This window comes from Felis catus, chromosome C2 (genome assembly GCF_018350175.1).
Source record: "Felis catus isolate Fca126 chromosome C2, F.catus_Fca126_mat1.0, whole genome shotgun sequence".
Taxonomy (NCBI): domain Eukaryota; kingdom Metazoa; phylum Chordata; class Mammalia; order Carnivora; family Felidae; genus Felis; species Felis catus.
In genome coordinates, this window is record NC_058376.1 from 146,246 (window position 1) to 168,110 (window position 21,865).

Genomic DNA, 21,865 nt, shown 5'->3' on the forward strand with positions numbered 1-21,865 from the left:
ATCATGACATAATAAAACCCATATGCCAAGCCTAGAGCTAACACCATACTCAACACTGAAAAACAGAAAGCTTTCCTCTAAGATCAAGTGAAAAACAAGGACACTCACTCTCATCACTTTATTCGACACAGTACTGGAAACCCTAGCCAGAGCAATCTGGCAAGAAAAAGAAATAAAAAGCATCTAAATAAGAAAGAAAGAAGTAAAACTGTCTCTATTTGCAGATGACATACATAGAAAATCCTAAAGACTCCACACACACACACACACACACAGACACACACACACACACACAATCTGTCAGAATAAACAAATTCAGTAGAGTTGTAGAATACAACATAAATATACAAAAACTAGTTGTGTTTCTATACACCAACAATGAACTATCAAAAAGAGAAATTAAGAAAACAATCCGATTTACAGTTGCATCAAAAATAATAAAATACCTCGAAATAAATTTAACCAAGAAGGTGAAAGGCAATGAAGAAAGAAATTAAAGACACAAACAAGTAGAAAGATATCCTGAGTTCACAGATAGGAAGAATTAAAATTGTTTACATGTCTACTCTACTCAAAGCAATCCACAGATTCAATTCAATCCCTATCAAAATTCCAATGGCATTTTTCACAGAAATAGAAAAAGCAATCCTAAAACTCCATATAAACAGCAATTTTGAGAAAGAAGAACAAAGTTGAAGACCTCACACTTTACACTATATTACAAAGCTATTATAATCAAAACAACATTGTACTGTCATAAAAACAGACACATAGACCAATGGAACAGAGAGTCCACAAATTAACCCATGCATTAATTATCAATGAATTTTCAACACAGAAGCCAAGAATATGCAATGGGTAGAGGATAACCGCTATGAAATGGTGTTGGGAAATTGGACCCCTATCTTATAACACACACAAAAATTAACTGCAAATGGATTAAATATTTGAACATAAGACCTAAAAGCATAAAATTCCTTGAAGAAAACACAATGAATAAGCTTCTTGACACTGATCTTGCCAATAATTGTTTGGATTAGACACCAAAAGCAAAGGCAACAAAAGCAAAAATAAACAAGTAGGACCACATCAAACGAAAAAGCTTATGCACAGCAAAGGTAACCATCATCAACAACAAAAAGGTAAACCGTAGAATAGGAGAAAATATCTGCAAACCACATATCTAATAAGGGGTGAAAACACAAAATATACAAGGAACTCATAACAAACCAATAGAAAAAGCTTTTTAATTGGGCAAAAGGACATTTTTTCCAAAGAAGATATACAAATGGGCAACAGGTACATGAAAGATGCTCAATATCACTAATGATCAGGCAATGCAAATCAAAACCACAATGAGGTATCAGATCAGCCTTGCTATATTTATTATCAAAAAGACAAAGGTAACACATGCTAGTAAGAACATGTAGAAAAGGGAACCCTGGAACATTGTTACTGGGAATGTAAACTGGTGCAGCCACTATGGAAAACAGTATGGAAGTTCCTCAAGAAATTAAAACCAGAAATACCATGTGATCCAGCAATCCTGCTTCTGGGCTTATAGCCAAAGAAAACAAAATCATTATCTCAAAGAGGTATCTGCACTCCCATGTTCACTGAAACATTATTCATAATAACCAAGTTATGGACACAACCAAAGTGTCCACTGACAGATGAATAGATAAAGGAAAAGTGAAATAGATATGTATATATGATACATATGTGATATATATATATATATAGATAGATAGATAGATAGATACAGTTATATACAATGGAATATTATTCACCCACGAGAAAGAAGGAAATCCAAACCTCTGCAACAACATGGATGAACCTAGAGGGCCTTATGCTAAATGAAATAAGCCACAGATAGACAAATACTGCATCATATCATTTATATGTGAGATCTTTTAAAAAAAAAAAGTTTTTCAAAGTTGAACTCATAGAAACAGAGAGTATAAAAGTGGTTACCAGGAGCTCAGGGGTGAGGAAAATACAGAGACATTGGTAAAAAGCTACAAACTGTCAATTATAAAATGAATAAGGTCTGAATATCTATTATATACCACGGTGACTATAACTGATGACACCATTATTGTGAGTGATGAATGGGTTAACTCAAAGGGGGGAAGCTATTGATAATGTATACAGCTATCAAATAGTCTATTGCATACTTTAAATATCTTATAATTTTATACCTTAATACAAGTGAAGATAGATAACAGATTACAGATAAAGTGAGCTTCAAGAGAGATTACAACTGAAAAATATTTTTATAAATTGGAAATGGTCTACAAAGTGAATACGCCATCAATTTACAAAAATATGAATCTTTTTGATCAAACTAGCTAGTGGTTTATCAATTCTGTTAATTATTTCAAAGAACCAGCTTCTGGTTTCATTGATCTGTTCTACTGTTTTTTGGTTTTGATAGCATTAATTTCCGCCCTAATCTTTATTATTTCCTGTCTTCTGCTGGTTTTGGGTTTTATTTGCTGTTCTTTTTCCAGCTTCTTAAGGCATAAGGTTAGGTTGTGTATCTGAGATCTTTCTTCCTTCTTTAGAAAGGCCTGGATTGCTATATACTTTCCTCTTATGACCATGTTTGCTGCATCCCAGAGGTTTGGGGTTGTGGTGTTATCATTTTCATTGACTTCCATATACTTTTTAATTTCCTCCTTAAGTGCTTGGTTAGCCCCTTCATTCTTTAGTAGCATGTTCTTCAGCCTCCAAGTATTGTTACCTTTCCAAATTTTTTCATGTGGTTGATTTCAAGTTTCATAGCATTGTGGTCTGAAAATATGCACGGTATGATCTCAATCTTTTTGGACTTACTTAGGGCTGATTTGTGTCCCAGTATATGGTCTATTCTGGAGAACGTTCCATGTGCACTGGAGAAGAATGTACATTCTGCTGCTTTAGGATGAAATGTTCTGAATATATCTGTTAAGTCCATCTGGTCCAGTGTGTCATTCAAAGCCATTGTTTCCTTGTTGATTTTTTGATTAGATGATCTGTCCATTGCTGTGAGTGGGATGGTGAAGTCTCCTACTATTATGGAATTACTATCAATGAGTTTCTTTATGTTTGTGATTGATTTACATATTTGGGTGCTTCCACATTTGGCACATAAATGTTTACAATTATTAGGTCTTCTTGGTGGATACACTCGTTGATTATGATATAACGCCCTTCTGCATCTCTTGATACAGTCTTTATTTTAAAGTCTAGATTGTCTGATATAAGTATGGCTACTCCAGCTTTCTTTTGTTGACCATTAGCATGATAGATAGTTCTCCATACAAAAATATGAATCTTAAGTTTACAATATCAGCATGTTCATGTCAGGTTCTAAACCAATATACCTCTGAGCATTAAATTAATTCACCCTTAATTTATGCTCATTAAACTACCTAACTTTATTTGCTTAAAAAAAAATCATAGAAGAAAAAGAGTAGAAGAAAAAAACAGGAACAAGGAACAAGAATAACAAATAGACCACAGTAACAAATATGGTAGATGTATTAATCCAACTATATTAATAACCACTTGAATGTCAGTGGTCTACATATACCAATTAAAAAACAAAGATTGTCAGAGTGGATCAAAAACTAATACCCAACTAAGTGTTGTCTACAAGAAACCTACTTTAAATATACTGACACTTATAAACTAAAAGTTAAGTGGATGGAGGAAGATAGACGATGCTAACACTAATCAGAAGAAAGCAGGAGTAGCTATGTTAATTTCAGAGCAGCTTTCAGAGGAAGGAAGTTATCAAAGATAAACAGGGGCATAACATAATGATAAAGGGGTCAATTCTCCAAGAAGACATAACAGTCCTTACCATGTATATACCTAACAATAGAGCATTAAACTGTGTGAGGTGAAAACAAATAGGACTGCAAGAGAAAACAGATGAATCCACTATCATAGTTGGAGACTTCAACATCCCTCTATCAGAAAAGGACAGATCCAGCAGGCAGAAAATCAGTAAGGACATAGTTGAACTCAACATCATTTATCTGCTAGATACAATGCACATCTATAGACCACTCCATCCAACAGCAGAATACACTTTTCTCTCAAGTTCACGTGGAGCACTCACCAAGACAGACCACACTCTGAGCCATAAAACACATCTCAACAAATTTAAAAGAACAGAAGTCATACAATGTCTACTCTCAAGACCACAATGGAATTAAACTAGAAATCAATAACAGAAAGATAGCTGGAAAATCAAAAAATACTTGGGAAATTAAACAACACTTCTGAAAAAAAAAACACACAGATCAAATAAGAAATCTCAATAGAAACTTTAAAACTATTTTGAATGTTGTCAAATTTTTTTTGTGTTGATAGCATCATGTGATTTTTCTTTTGTAGACTGTTAATATGGTAAATTACTCAGCCTTGAATTCCAAAGATAATCTTTTCTTTGTTGTAGTGTTATTCCTTTTATGTATTGCAGGATTATACTTGCTAATATTTTTGAGGATTTTTGCATTTATGAACATGAGTTCTTTTTGGTTTGGGTTTGGTATTAGGGTAATGCCAGTCTCACCAAATGAGCTAGGAAGTGTCTCTCCTCTTCCATTTTCTGAAAGACACTGCTCAGATCTGGTGTTATTTCTGCCTTAAATGTGTTTGTAGATTTCACCAGTGAAATAATTTAGGCCTACAGATTTCTCTTCACAGAAGGTTTTCAACTATAAATTAATACTGTTAGTATTTACTTGATTATTCAAGTTATCTGCCTCACTGTGGGTTAGTTGTAGAAGTTTGCACTTTTCAAAAGAATTGGTCTTTTTCATCTAAATTACTAAACTTACGTATGGAGACAGAGCCACAGGAGGAATAACAATAAACTTAAGACCAGGTCGGTGTACTTCAAGTTCTGGCCTTCTTTCTCAACCTTCCAGCTACTATATGCTTTTCAAAGTCCTCAAATAGCTTCTCCCTGCATGCTGTCCTAGATCCATAGCTGCACTCACTGGGACACACAGGGTGGGGTGTGCTTTCCCCACCATACCTGGAACATCCTACCTGCAGCTGGCTAGGTCATTGCTACCTATGAATTTTTTTTAATGTTTTTTATTTATTTTTGAGAGAAAGAGAGCATGAGCAGGGGAGGGGCAGAGAGAAAGTGGGACAGAGGATCCAAAGTGGGCTCCCCACTGACAGCAGAAAGCCCAATGCGGGGCTCGAACTCAGGAACTGCAAGATCATGACCTGAGCCAAAGTCAGATGCCTAAACAACTGAGCTACCCAGGACTCTCGCCATGTACAGTTTTTAAAAACAAAACTAGGGGCGCCTGGGTGGCGCAGTCGGTTGGGCGTCCGACTTCAGCCAGGTCACGATCTCACGGTCCATGAGTTCGAGCCCCGCGTCAGGCTCTGGGCTGATGGCTCAGAGCCTGGAGCCTGTTTCCGATTCTGTGTCTCCCTCTCTCTCTGCCCGCCCCCCCCCCCCCCCCCGTTCACGCTCTGTCTCTCTCTGTCCCAAAAATAAATAAATGTTGAAAAAAATTTTTAAAAAAATATTTAAAAAAAAACAAAACTAGGGGCACCTGGGTGGCTCATTTGACTAAGCATCTGATTCTTTATTTCAGCTCCGGTTATGATCTCATGGTTCGTGAGTTCGAGCCCCACATCAGGCTCTGTGCTGACAGTGCAGAGCCTGCTTGGGATTCTCTCTCTCCCTCTCTTTCTGCCCCTCCTCCCTCGTGCTCATGCTCTCTCTCTCAAAAATAAATAAATAAACTTAGAAAAAAATTGGAATCATATTGTACATGCTTTTTTGTGTTTTTAAAAAACCACCAACCTGTCACCAACTTTCTCTAAGATAATTACAAGTTCAGGATGTACAGCACAATGACTTGATTTGCATGTATTGTGAAATGATTACCATACAAGTTTAGTTAGTATTTATCACTTTGGGCACCTGGGGGGCTCAGTTGGCTGAGCGTCCGACTTCGGCTCAGGTCATGATCTCACAGTCCATGAGTTCGAGCCCCACGTCGGGCTCTGTGCTGACAGCTCGAAGCCTGGAGTCTGCTTCAGATTTTGTGTCTTCCTCTCTCTCTGCCCCTCTCCCACTCATGCTCTCTCTCTCTCTCTCAAAAATAAATAAACATTAAAAAATGTTTTTTAATTAAAAAAAATTCCATGTGTAAGTGGGCCTCCATGGTTCAAACCCACATTGTTCAAGGGTCAACTGTTCGCTCTTAACGTCTGTCCTGTATGTCACTGTAGTCACCACCCTATACATCGTGACCCCACTGCTCATTTTTGTGTACCTGAAGTCTGTACCTTTTGACCATGGTCTTCCAATTCTTTCTCCCCAACCCCCTTTTTCCCCATTAACCACAAATTTGCTCTTTTTCTAGGAGTTTGGTGGGTGAGTTTTGTGTTGTTGTTGTTTTCAGATTCCACACGTAAGTGAGATCATACAGTATGCCTCTGACTTATTTCACTTAGCATATCGCCTTCAAGGTCTCCCCGCCCCGTTGTCACAAGTGGTGGATTTTGTGGCCTCGAGGCTGTCCTGCACTAAGCAGAGGTCAGCGCCAGGAAAGGCACCAGGTGGATTCACTTTAACATGAAACAGCTGCAGCTCTCCCCTAGAAGCTCTGCTCACAACAGCCCCTCTGGACCCAGTCCATGTCCCCTGCTTGGAATCTGCACTTCCCTGGTGCAATCCACAGCCACCCGCATGTCCCAGTGCCCCTTACCAGCAAGCAGGTCCCCATCCACTCGGATACCAGCACATCCACCTTCTCCGGCAACACCACATCCTCCACCTTCTGCTGGAACACAGTGATGATGTCGGCGAAGCCATTCTGCATGACCAGTTGCCCTGTGTGCTGGGCCATCTCACTGGCCTCCACTGCATACACCTGCATATGGGAGAAGTGCCATCAGTGCATGTCCCACCCTGCAAAGCGGCCTGTCATCTGCTCTTCCTGAGCCCATTGCTTCAGCTGAGTCAGAGTCGGCATCAGAGAAAACAAGGACAGACGGAAGCGACAGTGCCGGACAGCAGGAATGGCAGCTGGGCCACACCGTGCTATCTCCAACAGACGGAGCCCTGGCAAGGGAGCCACCTCTAACCTTCACTCCACCTCCTGCCTAAAACAGACAGGGGGCTGCAGGTGAGAGGAAGGCCCTACACCCATACTGGGCACCCACCGCAGGGGCCCTCCCCAGGTGCGACCCAGTGGCCCAGCTCCCACACACGCAGCAACACAACCCATAACTGATAACTGATACAGGAGCTTCTCAGTATTGGCCTGAGAAGAGTCAGACTTTATGGATATCAGTGGCTGAGACCATTTCAAATCCAGGTTGTCAGAGGAAGGTCGTGTGTGCATACGTCTCGGTTCTGACAGCACCTGAACTCCAGTGGTCACTGTACCACAGCTCCACTTATAAACTAGAAGTTTCATCCACCTGTGTCGGGGGCCGCCGCAGGGCTTCAGGTCTGCATGGCCCACCCCGCATACTTTAAAGGGAAGAGGACAAAGGGAAGCCACCTTGTGTCACAGAGAGTGGTCTGTTTTGTCCCTGCCAGGTGGTCCCTGCTCAGTGCAGGGGTATCACTTGGACAGTGACCTACACCAGTGGCTCAGCCCCAACACAGGGACACATATGTTTCTCTATTCAACTGAAATAAACATTTTACCAAAAAATATCCCACAACATGCAACTCACTCAGATATTTTCTATTCTCTCCTCTTCTACTCTGTGCTGTTTGTGACTCATTACGCCAACATCACAACGTCCAATAGGCTCAGCCTGCCAGAGCACACTGCCCGTTTCACCGACACAGGGCCTTTGCACACGGGACCACACCAAGACTCAGCTCACAAGCCGCTGAAGGGACAGCTGCCTCCTACTCACTGCTTTGGGCTGCGCATGATGTGCACAGAAGAGGCTGATGATCCCAGTCCCACAGCCGACATCCAGAATCACTTTATCTTTCAGGGATTCTTTATTCTGCAGGATAACATTGTGGTATTTAGTTGTTCGTGGCTGGTCTGCCAACATTTCCAAGTGAAGTTTCTAGAGGAAATACACATTCGGAATCACTGCTTACAATCTGAGCTATCCTGAGCTCTGGTTTAAGAAGGAAGATCAGAGACTGAGCTAACCCTCTTGACCCCACCACCCCATGCCTAAAAATATGAGCAACATAGAGAAAACAAAAGACAAAAAAAATCAAAGGACACAAATACGCCACTAGACAAAAATAAAACAGTGAAGGAATGAGATGGAAGTTTCTAGAATCCTTCAGTTCACTGTGCTGCCTAGAGATTCTCCCTTCACCTCCCCAAGAGCCAGGAGAGCAGAGAAGCAGGGGTGGATCACTGAGGAGATGGTGCAGACATTACCCTCCTGACCACTGTTCCCACATGAGACAGGAGGAACCACCAAATTCCCCATCAGATACAACTTGGCCAACTATCCATCAAGAGAGACCGTGGACAAGCCACCAGCAGAGATGCTAGAGGAGGCACACAGGGCCCCACCCAAAACTGTAGCTCTGGAGGGAGGTAACAACCTCGCTGACCCTCAGAGGGTGAGCTCGAGGCCCCCAGCCATGTCCAGAGGGAGGAAAACACATGAAACCCAAGATAACATACGACATCACAGGAATCACACTAATCCTCAGGGAAACAGAGAAAGCCTCCTCCAGATGGTTCGTGAAGCTACAGGTGGCAGTCAGAGCCCAGAGCAGCTGCACCCACAGCACCATCCCTCACACCTCACCTCTTAGATCTCAAGCTGCAGAAAACCCGTATGGCTGAGAGGGGGACAGTCAAGCTACCCAGACCATGTCAGCACAAACAGGAAGTCTGGACGGTGCCTGCATGAGCCTATCGTGGCTCCTCATAAAGACACTGAAGACTGAAACACAAAGGGTTGGAGGGTCAGAGTAGATGGAGTCAAGACCCAGCCATCCTGCCTGCAGTGATCCACCTTAACAGAAAGTCAGAACTAGCATGCAAAGGTGCACCATGCTGATGCCAGGAGAAGGAAGTTAGATGGTGGCATTTTCATCACACAAAATATATTTCAGATCAAAGAATATTCCCAGCAACGAAGAGTCAGGTCATAGTAACACAGGAATCACTTTAGCAACAGGACCTAATAATTCTAAATACTTTTGTATCTAATAACAAAGCTTCAAAATACACTAAGTAAAAACCAATAGAAATGCAACAAGAAATAGACAAATTCACAATTATGATCAATATCCTTCTCTCTCGGTAGCTGAAAGAGAAGTAGAAAGAAAACCAGTAAGGGCACAGACTCAAACAATACTATCAACCAACTTAATCTAATATTTATAGAACACTTCACCCAACCACTTACAAAAATAATACATAAAAACATCTAGGGATACATTTAACAAGAAAGGCAAAGCACCCAATATGTTCAAAACTGAAAGAAAGAAAGAAAGAAAGAAAGAAAGAAAGAAAGAAAGAAAGAAAGAAAGAAAGAAAGAAAGAAAGAAAAAATAAAATAAACCTTAAAACTCTGAGAGACATAAAACAATGCTCAAGAAATGGGGAAAGTGAGTGTGATGTGATGAACATGTCACTTCTCCCTAAATTAATGTAAACTTTCCATGCAATACCAATTAAAACGCCAGCCAATTTGGCCTGGGGAAGGGTGTACAACAAATGCTAATAAAATTAGCTTCAAACACTAGAGACCAGCCTAGCCATGAAAGCACTAAAAAACAGGAGGACTGCTAGAGACCTAGCCTCCCAGATGTTTAAAAGCTACAATAATGAAAAGCATCTGGAGCTGCAGAAGAAATAAACAGATCAATGAAACAGAACAGAGATTACACAAATAGAATTTAGAAATGTAACGTATGATAAACGTGCATTTCATATCATCAGGAAAAGGAGGATCATCCAATAACTGATGCTGGAACAGCTGAATATTTGTGGGGAAATTAAGTTGTAATTTTACCTTATTCTTTACAACTAGTAAGTTCCAGATTGATTTAAATATTTCATTGTTAAAAATGGGGTCACAAAAGTCTAAAAGAAAGTATGGATATTTATAATATTGGAGTGAAGGTCTTCAAAGTAGGACACAAAATCCAGAAGCCACAAAGAAAAAGGACAAATCAGACCATAAAACTTAGAGTTCCATGGGAAAAGATGAGAGGCAAGTGGTGAGTGTAATTCCAGGCTAACCAGCTTATTCAGCAGAGAAACGGACACAAATAAAAAGAAAAATGAGCAAAGTATATGAAAGTTTACCTAAAAAAATGGAGAAATAGAAAAGGCCAACAAAATATAAAAGGTGACCAATCTGACTTTAAAAAAAAGAAACTGGGGGCCCCTGAGTGGCTCAGTCAGTTGAGCAGCTGACTTCGGCTCAGGTCATGATCTAGAGGTTACATTTGGACCCACATGGGGCTTTTCGCTGACACTGTGGGGCCTGCTTCAGATTCTGTCTTCCTCTCTCTGTCCCTCCCCTACTCCCTCTCTCTTTCTCTCTCTCAAAAATAACCATTAAAAAAAAAAAAAAAAATAACAGGGCACCTGAATGGCTCAGTTGGTTAAGCGACCAACTCTTGGTTTCGGCTCAGGTCATGGTCTGTTTCGTGAGTTCGAGCCCCACGTCTGGCTCTACACTGGCAGTGCAGAACCTGTTTGGAATATTCTCTCTCTCTCCCTCTTCCTCTCTCTCTCTCTCCCCCTTGCTCTCTGCCCCTCACCCACTCAGCTGTCTCTGCCTTTCTCAAAACAAATAAATAAACTTTAAGGATAAATAAAATAAAATTAAATTAAAATAACAAACAGAAACCAGAATCAAGAGATAACATATTTCCCTTTTAGGATTAGAAATCTGTTTTCACTGTGGCAATTGTGGTTGTGATACAAGCTTCCACATACTATTGGTAGGTGTATAATCAGCCAATCTTTCTGGAGGGCAAATTGGAAAGATCCACCAAAGCAAAAAACACCATACATACACCCTACAAATTTACCCAATAGAAATTCTAGCAAAAGGTAAACAAGATTTATGTAAAAGGAAGTCCATTACAGCATGGCTTATCATGATGAAAAGTCATTAAATAAACCACCAATATGGCCCTTTTAAAATCAACAAAATACTCTTTCTTGATAATTTGAAAGCTCTCATCATGTACATACACAGGTGGTTTTCATTTATTGTAACATTTTTGTCAAATATAACACATCTACAAAAAAAGTGTATTAAAAACTGCCTTACAGTCTGTCAAATATAGTTTTCCAGCAAACACTTGTGCAGCCAATACCAGAATACTGCCAGCCCCCCCAACCTTTCCACCCCAGCCTGGCTGATACGAAAATGAGGGTGGAAAACCTCCCCGAAAAGGAGAGGGAAGCTCTGAAGGGTGCGGCTCCTGCGCTACCACTCCAGCAGTCCGAAGGAAGAAGCCTACTTTACTACCCAGCACGAGAACAACTTTCTCCTGTCCTGAGCAGCAGCCCAGCCGATGTGAAACTGCCAAACTTAGCCAAGGAGAAGCAGCCGCCATCCTCCAATGGGCTTTCATTTCAAGCAGCCCCGCCCACCCCTTCTCCCTACTGATTGGTTCTCCAGACTTGCCTGTGCTTCCCTGCAGCCTGCCTGCCCTGGATTGCGGTTCCCCTGCTATTCGCGAGTAAACCGGCTTCGCTAGTATAATAACGATTTTATTTTCAAAGTTGACACCATCACAGCCCCCCCCCCCCCCTTAACAGTAACCACCATCCTGATTCTCAGGGGAACCAGGTCCCTGATCTCCTTTAGAGTCTCACCACTTACATTCATAAACGATACCTTTTAACACTGCTTTGTAATTTTATATAATTGAATCAAAAGTTCTTTGATGTCTTGCTTCTTTCACTCAACATTAGGTCTACAATGTTTATTCTGCAGGCATCTGTTTTCATCTAGGTTTAAAATATAAACAGAAGCTGTCTGGACTTTAGGATTATGGGTCTTTATCGAAATTGGGAAAACACACACACACACACACACACACACACAACTAGTAAGTCAGTTATTTATAAAGGTATTATTGTTGACTTGTGTAACTTTTTTGTATTTTATTTTTAAAGTAAAATGTATTACTCTTTTTTAAATGCTGAGAAAAATTCATAATCCCATTGGTCAGATAATCTCTCTAAACAACCATGGGCCAATCCAGCCTACCACCTGTTTTTGTATGGCCTGCAAGCCAAGAATGATTTTTAATGGTTTTTAAAAATCAAAAGAATACGCCATACTCACTTACGGTTTTATGACTGCTTCTGCACTACAATGGCAGAGCTGAGTAACCACATGGTCTACTAGCCAGAGAAAAAGTCTGCAAACCCTGCTCTAAACCATGAGAAGCAGCAGTCCAGGTGAAGCTAACTTTAAACTAGAGAGAAGAAACCAGCACCTGGCCAACTGAACAGGGATCTGGAATGCAATACCAGCACCTGGCCAACTGAACAGGGATCTGGAATGCAATACCAGGGTTCCATAGCTGCCGAAGTACTCTTCATCCTGCCACGTGTCTTCAGGATCACACTCCTCCAAATGCTTCCCAAGGTGGTTTGCAGGTATGTACCCGCAGCAGCCTGCGCGCTCGCCCCACCACCAATCAGCAGTTGTCTGTCTCAGGACAAGAATTTTTTCCCCTCTCAAAAAGCTGAGCTGGAAAAAACATACACAGAAGTCAAAATTCAAGAAAAACCTGAAAGTGGTATTTCAATTGTGGCTCAGTGATAAATCCCCCACAACTGGGACCCAAATCACAGCTATTTCAAAAAGGACCCAACAGGTAATTATACCAACTCACAATCTGTGAAAATGATACCAAGGTTTAGAGATTTTTATGGAACATCTACATGAAAGAAAAGCACATGGTATTTTTTAAAGGAAAGATGAAACATTTTCAAATGGCTTAGGACAGAATTTCTGAACAGCCGCTTCACAGTAACTCAGCTATGTGGTAGGTGATTCATTTACTGGGTTACAAAGTAGGAAAAGCTACATTCAAGTCAGTATCTTTATCTTATACCCTTATTTTTCATTAACTAGAATAGGTTCTAAACCAAGGTTTCCAAACAGAAATTGGAGCAGGTGCTTCCCCCGATTCCTTACCAGGTATCTTTCACCTAAGGCTTGGGACTGGAACTTGTTAGGGTAGGAAGAGAAGGGTCACTCACAGGTCTCACTGGGCTCTAAACGTCTGAATACCTCTTTACTTAACTTTGGTATGACTTCTTCAAATATCTACTTCTGTCATTTAGCATACTGAATCAAAAAAAAAAAAACATGGACCGAGGCCCATGGCCACTGCACGTGAGCAAGTACGTCGGGTTACCTGCGTCTGGTCAGTGGCAGAATAGTCTGCAATGGCCACAAACTCTTCCGGGTGCACACTCTCCTGGAGATGCTCCTGGCCGCCACATTCCATGAGACCCTCTCCCTCCTGCTCAAAGCAAAGGAAAGAACAGGAGATGACTATGGTGCTTCTCTTTCTGTCCATCCTAATAACTTGTAGCCTTTTGGTTATTTCATTTGGGTTCAAATGAAGATTCGTGTGACCAGATTTAATCCTACAAGTTGAGTCATCTTCAGTAGCAGGATCGAGGGATCTCACCTTCGCTCTACCTTTATGTCTCTAGTACAAAATTATTAATACATCCTAAAGAGAACATCAAAGAAAGAAATAAGAGGCATTTTTAGCATCTACCTGGTGACTGACCCTGAACATCATCCTCAAAGTAGTGACCAGCCCTAAGAGAAAGAAGACCTGTTCCTGGGCATCACGCTCTGGGGACCTTGTCAGACCCGAGGGCAGAACTGCAGAACTGGGCAGGCCTCAGGAAGGTGCTAGGGACCAGCACAACCCTCGCAGCCTCACTCAGACTGCACTGCTGCTGTCACACGCTGCTCAGGACCCAGAAGGGGAGCCCTAGAGTGCACCTGCCCAGTCTCCACTTTCCATCAGAACAGACTTGCCAGGAAGACACCCATTGGGGGTGGGAGAACCTCCAACCACACGTTCCAGTTCAATGAAGCAACCCTGTCCCCATATATACATTTTAAACAAATTTTCCTAAACATAAATGTAATTCACATTCTTTGGAAAATGTGTGAAAGCACAAGTGTACCCAGAGGAAAATTACAACCATCTGTAATCTTGCTCACTGGTCAGGGATAATGATTAACATACTAACATTTATATTCTTTCCAGCTTTCTTTTTTAAGTGTACATATAATATGCGCATATAGGGTATTTATGGAGATCATATAATTCTGCCTTGTGACAAGTTTCCCACTCATTAAATTGTGAGTATTTGGGGTGCCTGGGTGGCACAGTCAGTTGAGCGTCCAACTTAGGCTCAGGTCATGATCTCATGGTTCATGAGTTTGAGCTCTGCGTCAGGCTCTGTGCTGACAGCTCAGAGCCTGGAACCTGCTTCGGATTCTGTGTGTGTGTCTCTCTCTGCCCCTCCTCTGCTCATGCTCTGTCTCTGTCTCAAAAATAAATAAACATTAAAAAAATTTTTTTAATTGTATTTTCCTCATTAAATTACTTCTAAATACATTTCTAATATCTGATAGTATTCCATTCTATGAATAATCTTAATTTATTTATCTGATCTCATTATGTATTCTTAAACTGTTTTCAGTTTTTACATTACAAATTATGTAAGACAAACTTTTTTTAAAAATTTTTTTTAACACTTACTTATTATTGACAGAGAAAGAGCATGAGCATGGGAGGGGCAGAGAGAGGAGACACAGAATCCGAAGCAGGCTGCAGGCTCTGAGCTGTCAGCACAGAGCCCGACGTGGGGCTTGAATTCACGGACCGTGAGATCATGACCTGAGCCAAAACCAAGAGTCAGATGCCCACCCAGGTGCCCCACTTTTATAACTTCTGATATCACCACCAAATACCCTCCAGAAAGGTAGCTCCTCAGACCTACATAAGACTAAAAGAGGGGCACCAGGGTGGCTCAGTCAGCTAAGCATCCAACTCTTGATAGCGGCTCAGGTCATGATCTCACAGTCGTGGGTTCAAGCCCCGTGTTGGGCTCTGCACCAACAGCATGGAGCCTGCTTGGGATTCGCTCTCTCTCCACCTGCCCCTCGCTCCCCCTCCCCCGCTCATTCTCGCTCTCTAGTCTCTGAATAATCATAAAAGAAAACAGTGAATGGTTTTCCCACACCCTTATCAACAGTGGACATGCATCATCACTCAACTCTGCCAGTTTGATGTGGAGACACTGTCTTTGTTAGTTCCATTTGTCTTTATTTTTTTTATAATTTTACAATTTATTATTTTATCTTATTTTATTTTAATTTTATTTTTTGACAGAAAGCAGGGGAGAGGGGCAAAGGGGGGAAAGAGAATCTTAAGTAGGCTCCATGCTCAGTGCAGGGCCCAAGCTGGAGATCAATCCCATGACCCTGGGATCATGACCTGAGCCGAAATCAAGAGTCAGACGTTGAACTGACTGAGCCACCCAGGTGCTCCAGTTCCATCTGCCTTTAATTTTTAGTGAGGTCAAACATGTTTTTCAAGTACTTTTTGGTCAACTTTTTTGTTAGTTGCCTATCTGTATCCTTTGCACATTTTCTTACTACAGTAATCTGATTCATTTTACACAGTATAATTTCCTTTTTAGCTTGCTCCCCTTCCCCTGCCCCTGCTCCACCTACATCATCAGCTTCTCACCGCCCTCCCTAACCTTTACCAGTCACCTGGCACATCCTCCCACACTTTCTCCATGCTCATGTCACACACACATCCATGCACACATACACCCACACACATGCGGTTTTTCTTCTGACATAGTTGTTTGTGAAGGATGTCACAAACCCTTTGATTAATTTTGGGGTTTTTTTACTCACACTATAACTTGCAAAAAAAACTCCCCAATTCTTAGAACTCTAATTTATAATTTCCAATGACTATATAATACTCTACAAAAGGAATTCTTCCTGATTCTTCAGTCACCCTTGATTGATGGACTTTCTCTTGGTGTCCAACTTTCTACCACCGTAAACAATGTGGCCACAAACATCTCTACACATTTATCCTTATGTCATGATATTTTACTTCTACGGGATAGATTATCAGGGCTGAAAAATATGCATGGTTTTCATTCACACATTTGCCAGATTCTTTCCATCAAAGGTGCAGCACTTCACACTTCACGGCAATGCAGCGAGTGCTCTCTGCTTGAATACTCACCAGCAACCGGCATTATCACAGTCTTTAATATTTTCCAGAGTTTTAGATATAAAGACACCAGAAAAGTAAATATGTAGGGAGACAAGACTATTTCTTATCCTTTATAAGAAAGACTTAAGCAGTATAAGGAAACAATAACAATTCATTATGGGGCTTATGACATATAAAGAAGTAAAGTATGTTACAACAATAGTACAAATAGCACAAAAATGGGGGCTGGTAAAGGCAAGTAATTTGGAGGAATCTTACATCATGAAGTGGTCGAAAAAAAAAAAAAGACTGAGATAGGTTAAAGATGCATATCACAATTTCTTGGGTAACCACTAACATATCAGTAAAAGATACACATGAAAAGCCAATAGAGGAGATAATGTGGAATTGCAAACAATATTTTATTAATCAAAAAGGAGGCAAGAATGGAGAAAGGTACAAAGAATATGCAAAGAAGAAATAGAAAAACAGCAAGATGTTAGACTTAACCATACCAGTCATTATGTTAAATGTTAACAGACTAAATACTCCAATTTAGGAGCAGAAGTTACCCAACAAGGGGGAAAAATGACATACGTATAGGCTCTTTACAAGAGAAACATTTTAAATATATGGACTTAGATTTAAAATAGATCCAAAATATTGGTGTATGTGTACCACGCAAGCTGGTACAGCTGTATTAACATAAGACAAAATAGACACAGGGCAAGAAATATTAATAGGTAAAAAGAAAGACTTCATAAAAATCCATCAATCTAGAAAGTAAAATCTACCCTAAATCCATGCACCAAGTAACAGATTCAAAATATATGAAGCATAAAGTGATAGATTCAAACGGAAATTTAAAAAAAAAAGACAAATCCACAATCAAAAAGGACATTTTTGAAGCTCATCTCTCTCAGTAACTGACACAACAAACGGGCAAAAAGTCAGAAAGGACACAAAAGACTTAACGCTAATAACCCATTTGACCTTAATGACATTTATAGAAAACCAACAACCACAGCAAACATGCTCTTTGCACATGCATGTGGAACATTCGCCAAAACAGCCCATCTGACTAGGTCACAAAGCAGGCCTGAATAAACTTCCAAACACTGAAACTTTAAATAGTATCTTTTCTGAACAACATAATCAAGCCAAAATTAAATAACAAAAAGATAAGCAAAAATTCCTAAATGTCTGAAAATAGACAACACATGTCTAAATTTTCTAATTTCCACTATAACATATTAGAAAGTATTTTAACTGATCAACAATGAAAATATGATGTATATAAGTGTGTGAGGTACAGCAAACCGATGGTCAGAGGTAAAGTTACACCTTTAAAAACATATATTAGAGAAGGAAGGTTTTGTGTGTGTGTGTGTGTGTGTGTGTGTGTGTGTGTGTGTGTGTGTGTGTGTTTTAACATTTATTTATTTTTTGAGAGACAGAGACAGAGCATGAGCGGGAGGGGACAGAGAGAGAGGGAGTCACAGATTCCAAAGCAGGCTCCAGGCTCTGAGCTGTCAGCACAGAGCCAGACGCAGGGCTCAAACTCACAGACTGTGAGATCATGACCTGAGACCAAGTAGGACTCTTAACCGACTGAGCCAGCCAGGCGCCCCTTAAAGAAAAGGAAGGTTTAAATCAGTGATCCAAACTTCCATCACAAGATGCTATAAAAATAGAAAATGAAACCCAAAGTATAAAAGAAATAAAGAAAAAAGAGAAAACCAATGAGATAGAAAACAGATGAACACAGAGAAATTCAACAAAGACAAAACTGGTTCTTTGAAAAGATGAAAGTGATAAAACCCCTTAAAGGTGATCAGGGGAAGGAAAGATAAAACACAAATTTTGAATAGCAGGCATCTCTTCTGTAATGAAGAGCGCTATTAACCGGATGAACACAAACAGTACAGAAATACTTCCATGACAGATGCCCAAGTAATTAAAAACTAAATAACAAGATATCATTTCTAACTCATCAGACTGAGCAAACTTTCAAAGTCTGATGCTCTCAAGTGTTACCAAGCACTATATGGGTTCCTGGCAGACCCGTAAACTGGAGAACAACTGATCACTATCTAGTAAAACTGAAAATATGCAATCCCTTCCACCCTGCAATGCCATTACTAAGTATACACCAGAGAGCACGTATGCACAAGGAGATGTGTAGGATATTTACTGCAGCACTGCTGGAAATAGACAAAAACTGGAAACATCAAGTGTCCACAAAAGGGAAATAAATAAAATGTGGTGTACATCTACTGTATAACAGTAAGACTGCAACTGACCTGCATACATCAAGGGCAAATCCCCCAAAAGTAACATTAGTGGAGGGGCGCCTGGGTGGCTCAGCTGGTCAAGCATCTGACTTCAGCTCAGGTCACGATCTCTCGGTTCATGTGCTGACAGCTCAGAGCCTGGAGCCTGCTTCAGATTCTGTGTCTCCCTCTCTCTCTGTCCCTCCCCCGCTAGCGTGCACACACGCGCTCTCTCTCTCTCTCTCTCTCTCAAAAATAAATGTTAAAAAAATTTTTTTTACAGTAACAGTGGAAAAAGCAAGCAGCAGATGACACAGAATATGAAGCCACTTAAGTAAAATCTAAAAAGCACACACAAAGAGTATCATATGTTGGTCAAAGATGCCTATACTAGGTATAAAAACGTAAAAAAATGGTGCAGAAGCACAAAGATCAGTTTATAATTCACAGTAGTATTTGCCTGTGGAAACAGAGGAAGAAGAATGGGGCTGGGGCACAAACTTTATCTATGGTTTCCTTCAAAATATATACATATATGTATATATATTTACATTCTAAAGCAAATACGACAAAATGTTAACAAGTTTTCACTTTTGTGTGGCATGTACAGATAATGTTTGCAATATTATTCTATAAAGTTCCAACATTTTAAAAATTTCTCAAAAGAATAGGACATCCATGGAATTAAAAAGTTTTATGATTAAGAAAGATTAATGACACAACTATGAATCAAATCTATATATGAAAACCCAAATGAAATTAGAACAACCATTAGAAGGCTAGAAAAAAAAATGTTAAAATTGGACATCACTGATATAAAAATGTTTTGATTTTTTAAAAAAGATTATTTGAGTATTTATTTGGTTTTTAATTTGATATAATCAACATTCCTTGAAATGTAGGGTAATCTTTTTTTTACTAATAAGTTGAATGAAACTAGATGTGTTACAGGCAGAAAAAAAGTATGAATATATAAATCACTTCTAATGTGTCTAACTTGTAAGTTTGTAAGACATTATGCCTAGGACCTTATGCCTGCTTGTAAGACATTATGCCTAGGACCTTATTAAACAACTAAAACAATGTGCTTGCTTCACCAGCACAGGTACCAAAGGTAGGTTTCCTGGGAGGTGTTTATGATGCCCAATTCAGAATGCCATCTGTAATTTCCTCTATTTAAGCATCCCATGGTTGGTGGCTAAGCTCTGCTCTCTGCAATGTTCATAGTTTTTAAATACAGGTTCTTACATACCAGACCTGAAATTACCTGCAATTCACTTCTGGGGCAGTCATCTGATGTTGCCATGGTTCTCTTAGGATCTGCCGCATAGCTGCCGCTTTTAATGTTTCATTTTCCCCTCCATTTCTACTTTTGAAAAGAGAGAGAATGAGAAAATACTTTGTTACCCTGCATAATAATTAAGTTTGCTTCACTTCTACGGTCCATGATAAAGATCCTATGCCAAAAGGAAGTCAAACGGGTTTTTAAAGAATGAAACAGAAATCAAATTTATAAATGAAATTCTTCATGAAAACAATAGAAAGCATTTGAAATTTATGAACTTGTGTTTTCTTCACTAGTCTACAAAGGTGCTGATCTTATTTATTTAATGAATACTGTTAGTTTCTGTTAGATTACTGAATTGATTTAAAACAACAAATTAATGCCATATCTTTTCTTGGAACCCTGATAGCCTTCACTCCAATTAAAATTCCTTACTGTGAAAATCAAGGAAACCTCATTTGAAATGTAGTCCGGAGACCAGCAGGGGGAGCTCTCACACCCTACCACTCCTTACAGACCAGGCAGGAAAAAGTTCACTTTCCTACCATAGCAGGGTCTCCTACCCAGGCAGCAGCCCAGCCAATGAGAAACAGCCAAACAGCCTTAGCCCAGCCAATCAGGAAGGGTGACCACCCACACTCACTTTCCTCCAATGGCCTTTCCTTCAAAGCAGCTCCTCCCAACTTCCTCCTTTTTTTCTTTTCTTTCTTTTTTTTTAATAGAGAAGGTGAGCAGAGGAGGAGGGGAGGTGCAGGGAGAGAGGGAGATAAAGAGAATCTTAAGCAGGCTCTACGCTCAGCCCTGAGCCCCAAGATGGGGTCCTGGGGCTTGATGTCACAACCTTGTGATCATGACCTGAGCCCAAATCAAGGGTGAAATGCTCAACAGAATGAGCCACCCAGGTGCCCCACCTTTTTTCTCTATATAAAGTAACCTTCCTCTCCTACACTAGTCCATTTGCCAGTAGTTTCCCCATAGTTTGCAGGTCTGAAATTGTAATTCCTCTGTCATTTCCAAATAAACCCACTTTTCTGGTAAAAATAACTGGTTGTTTTATTTTCAAGGTCAACAACACCTGGGGCTTTCAAGTGTTTCCACTAACAGGAACCAAAAAGTCTACATCTTCCAGAGGCTTTCCCTTCTCATTCTCAGTTCTCATTTTTCCCAGTGACCGTATAATCCATACTATACTCCAACATGAATGTGTTTTTTCTTACATAACAATGCTTTGTTTAAAATGCATTCTTCACTTATTCGTGACTTAATACTTATTTTTGTGGGATCTATAATTACAATGTGAAAATTAACAGAACAGAGTGGTTTAGAATGGAGTCAGAGGAGGCCAGCAATGAGCGCTACCTGCAGACCCACCAGAAAGAGCAGATCCCGCAGCGGATACTACTACACTCTTCCAGCAGCAGAAAGGATTTCCTCCTCCCCCCAGCAACAGTACAACCAATGAGAGACTATCACAACCCAACCAATCAGAAGCCACTACACTTTCAACTCTCAGCCATAGACTGCTTATCCTGGATTGTAATTATCTGCCATTCTTAAATAAACCCATTTTTGCTGGCAAAATACCTAGCAGGGTTTTGTTGTTTTTGTTTTAGGGTTAACAACAAACTCTAATATAAATACATTGTATTTTCACTGGAAAACACTGGCACTGGGGCCAGGGCGGGATGGAGCCTGGACAGGGATGGTTTGCTGAACGGGGCTGGGGAGGGTGAGGCTGGATCCGGTTGATGGGGCAGGGCCAGGTGGGCTGACCAGCCTGCGGGGGGGGGGGGGGGGGGGGGGCGGCGGCACCGGGTAGACGACCCAGGATCAGGGAATAGTGGCCAAAGGCAATAGAGGATGGGAGGAGAAAGAATGAGGGGGATATGAAGTGAAACACAGGGCTTAGATGCAGGAGTACTACCAGGGGTAAGGAGGAAAGGGAGGGGGCTCACAGAGGATGAGGGCTCGCGCAGACGAAAGTGAGGTGGGCACCTCTCCGAGAAGGCGTGGCTGGGGAAAGCGGCACCGCGTTGTTGGGCGTGGTGGTGGGGGGGGAGGAACCAGGGTGGTGGG

At 40.6% G+C, this 21,865-nt stretch overlaps 1 protein-coding gene across 9 annotated transcripts in view; it reads right to left on the reverse strand.

The window, feature by feature from the left end:
• The window catches only part of PRMT2 (protein arginine methyltransferase 2), a 72,160-nt gene that overhangs the window by 15,146 nt on the left and 35,149 nt on the right, over positions 1 to 21,865 (reverse strand). For 4 of the 9 annotated variants that reach the window (XM_045036457.1, XM_045036456.1, XM_045036455.1 and 1 more), the window contains 5 exons: positions 19,757 to 19,870; positions 13,376 to 13,483; positions 12,520 to 12,702; positions 7,906 to 8,067; positions 6,738 to 6,902 (listed from right to left, as the gene is read on the reverse strand). In XM_045036457.1, the coding sequence (XP_044892392.1) occupies positions 6,738 to 6,902; positions 7,906 to 8,067; positions 12,520 to 12,702; positions 13,376 to 13,483; positions 19,757 to 19,810 (672 nt within the window). In that variant the 5' untranslated portion in view covers positions 19,811 to 19,870. The remainder of the gene's footprint in view (positions 1 to 6,737; positions 6,903 to 7,905; positions 8,068 to 12,519; positions 12,703 to 13,375; positions 13,484 to 19,756; positions 19,871 to 21,865) is intronic. The other 5 variants (XM_045036459.1, XM_045036458.1, XM_006935787.5 and 2 more) reach the window with 3 other exon arrangements.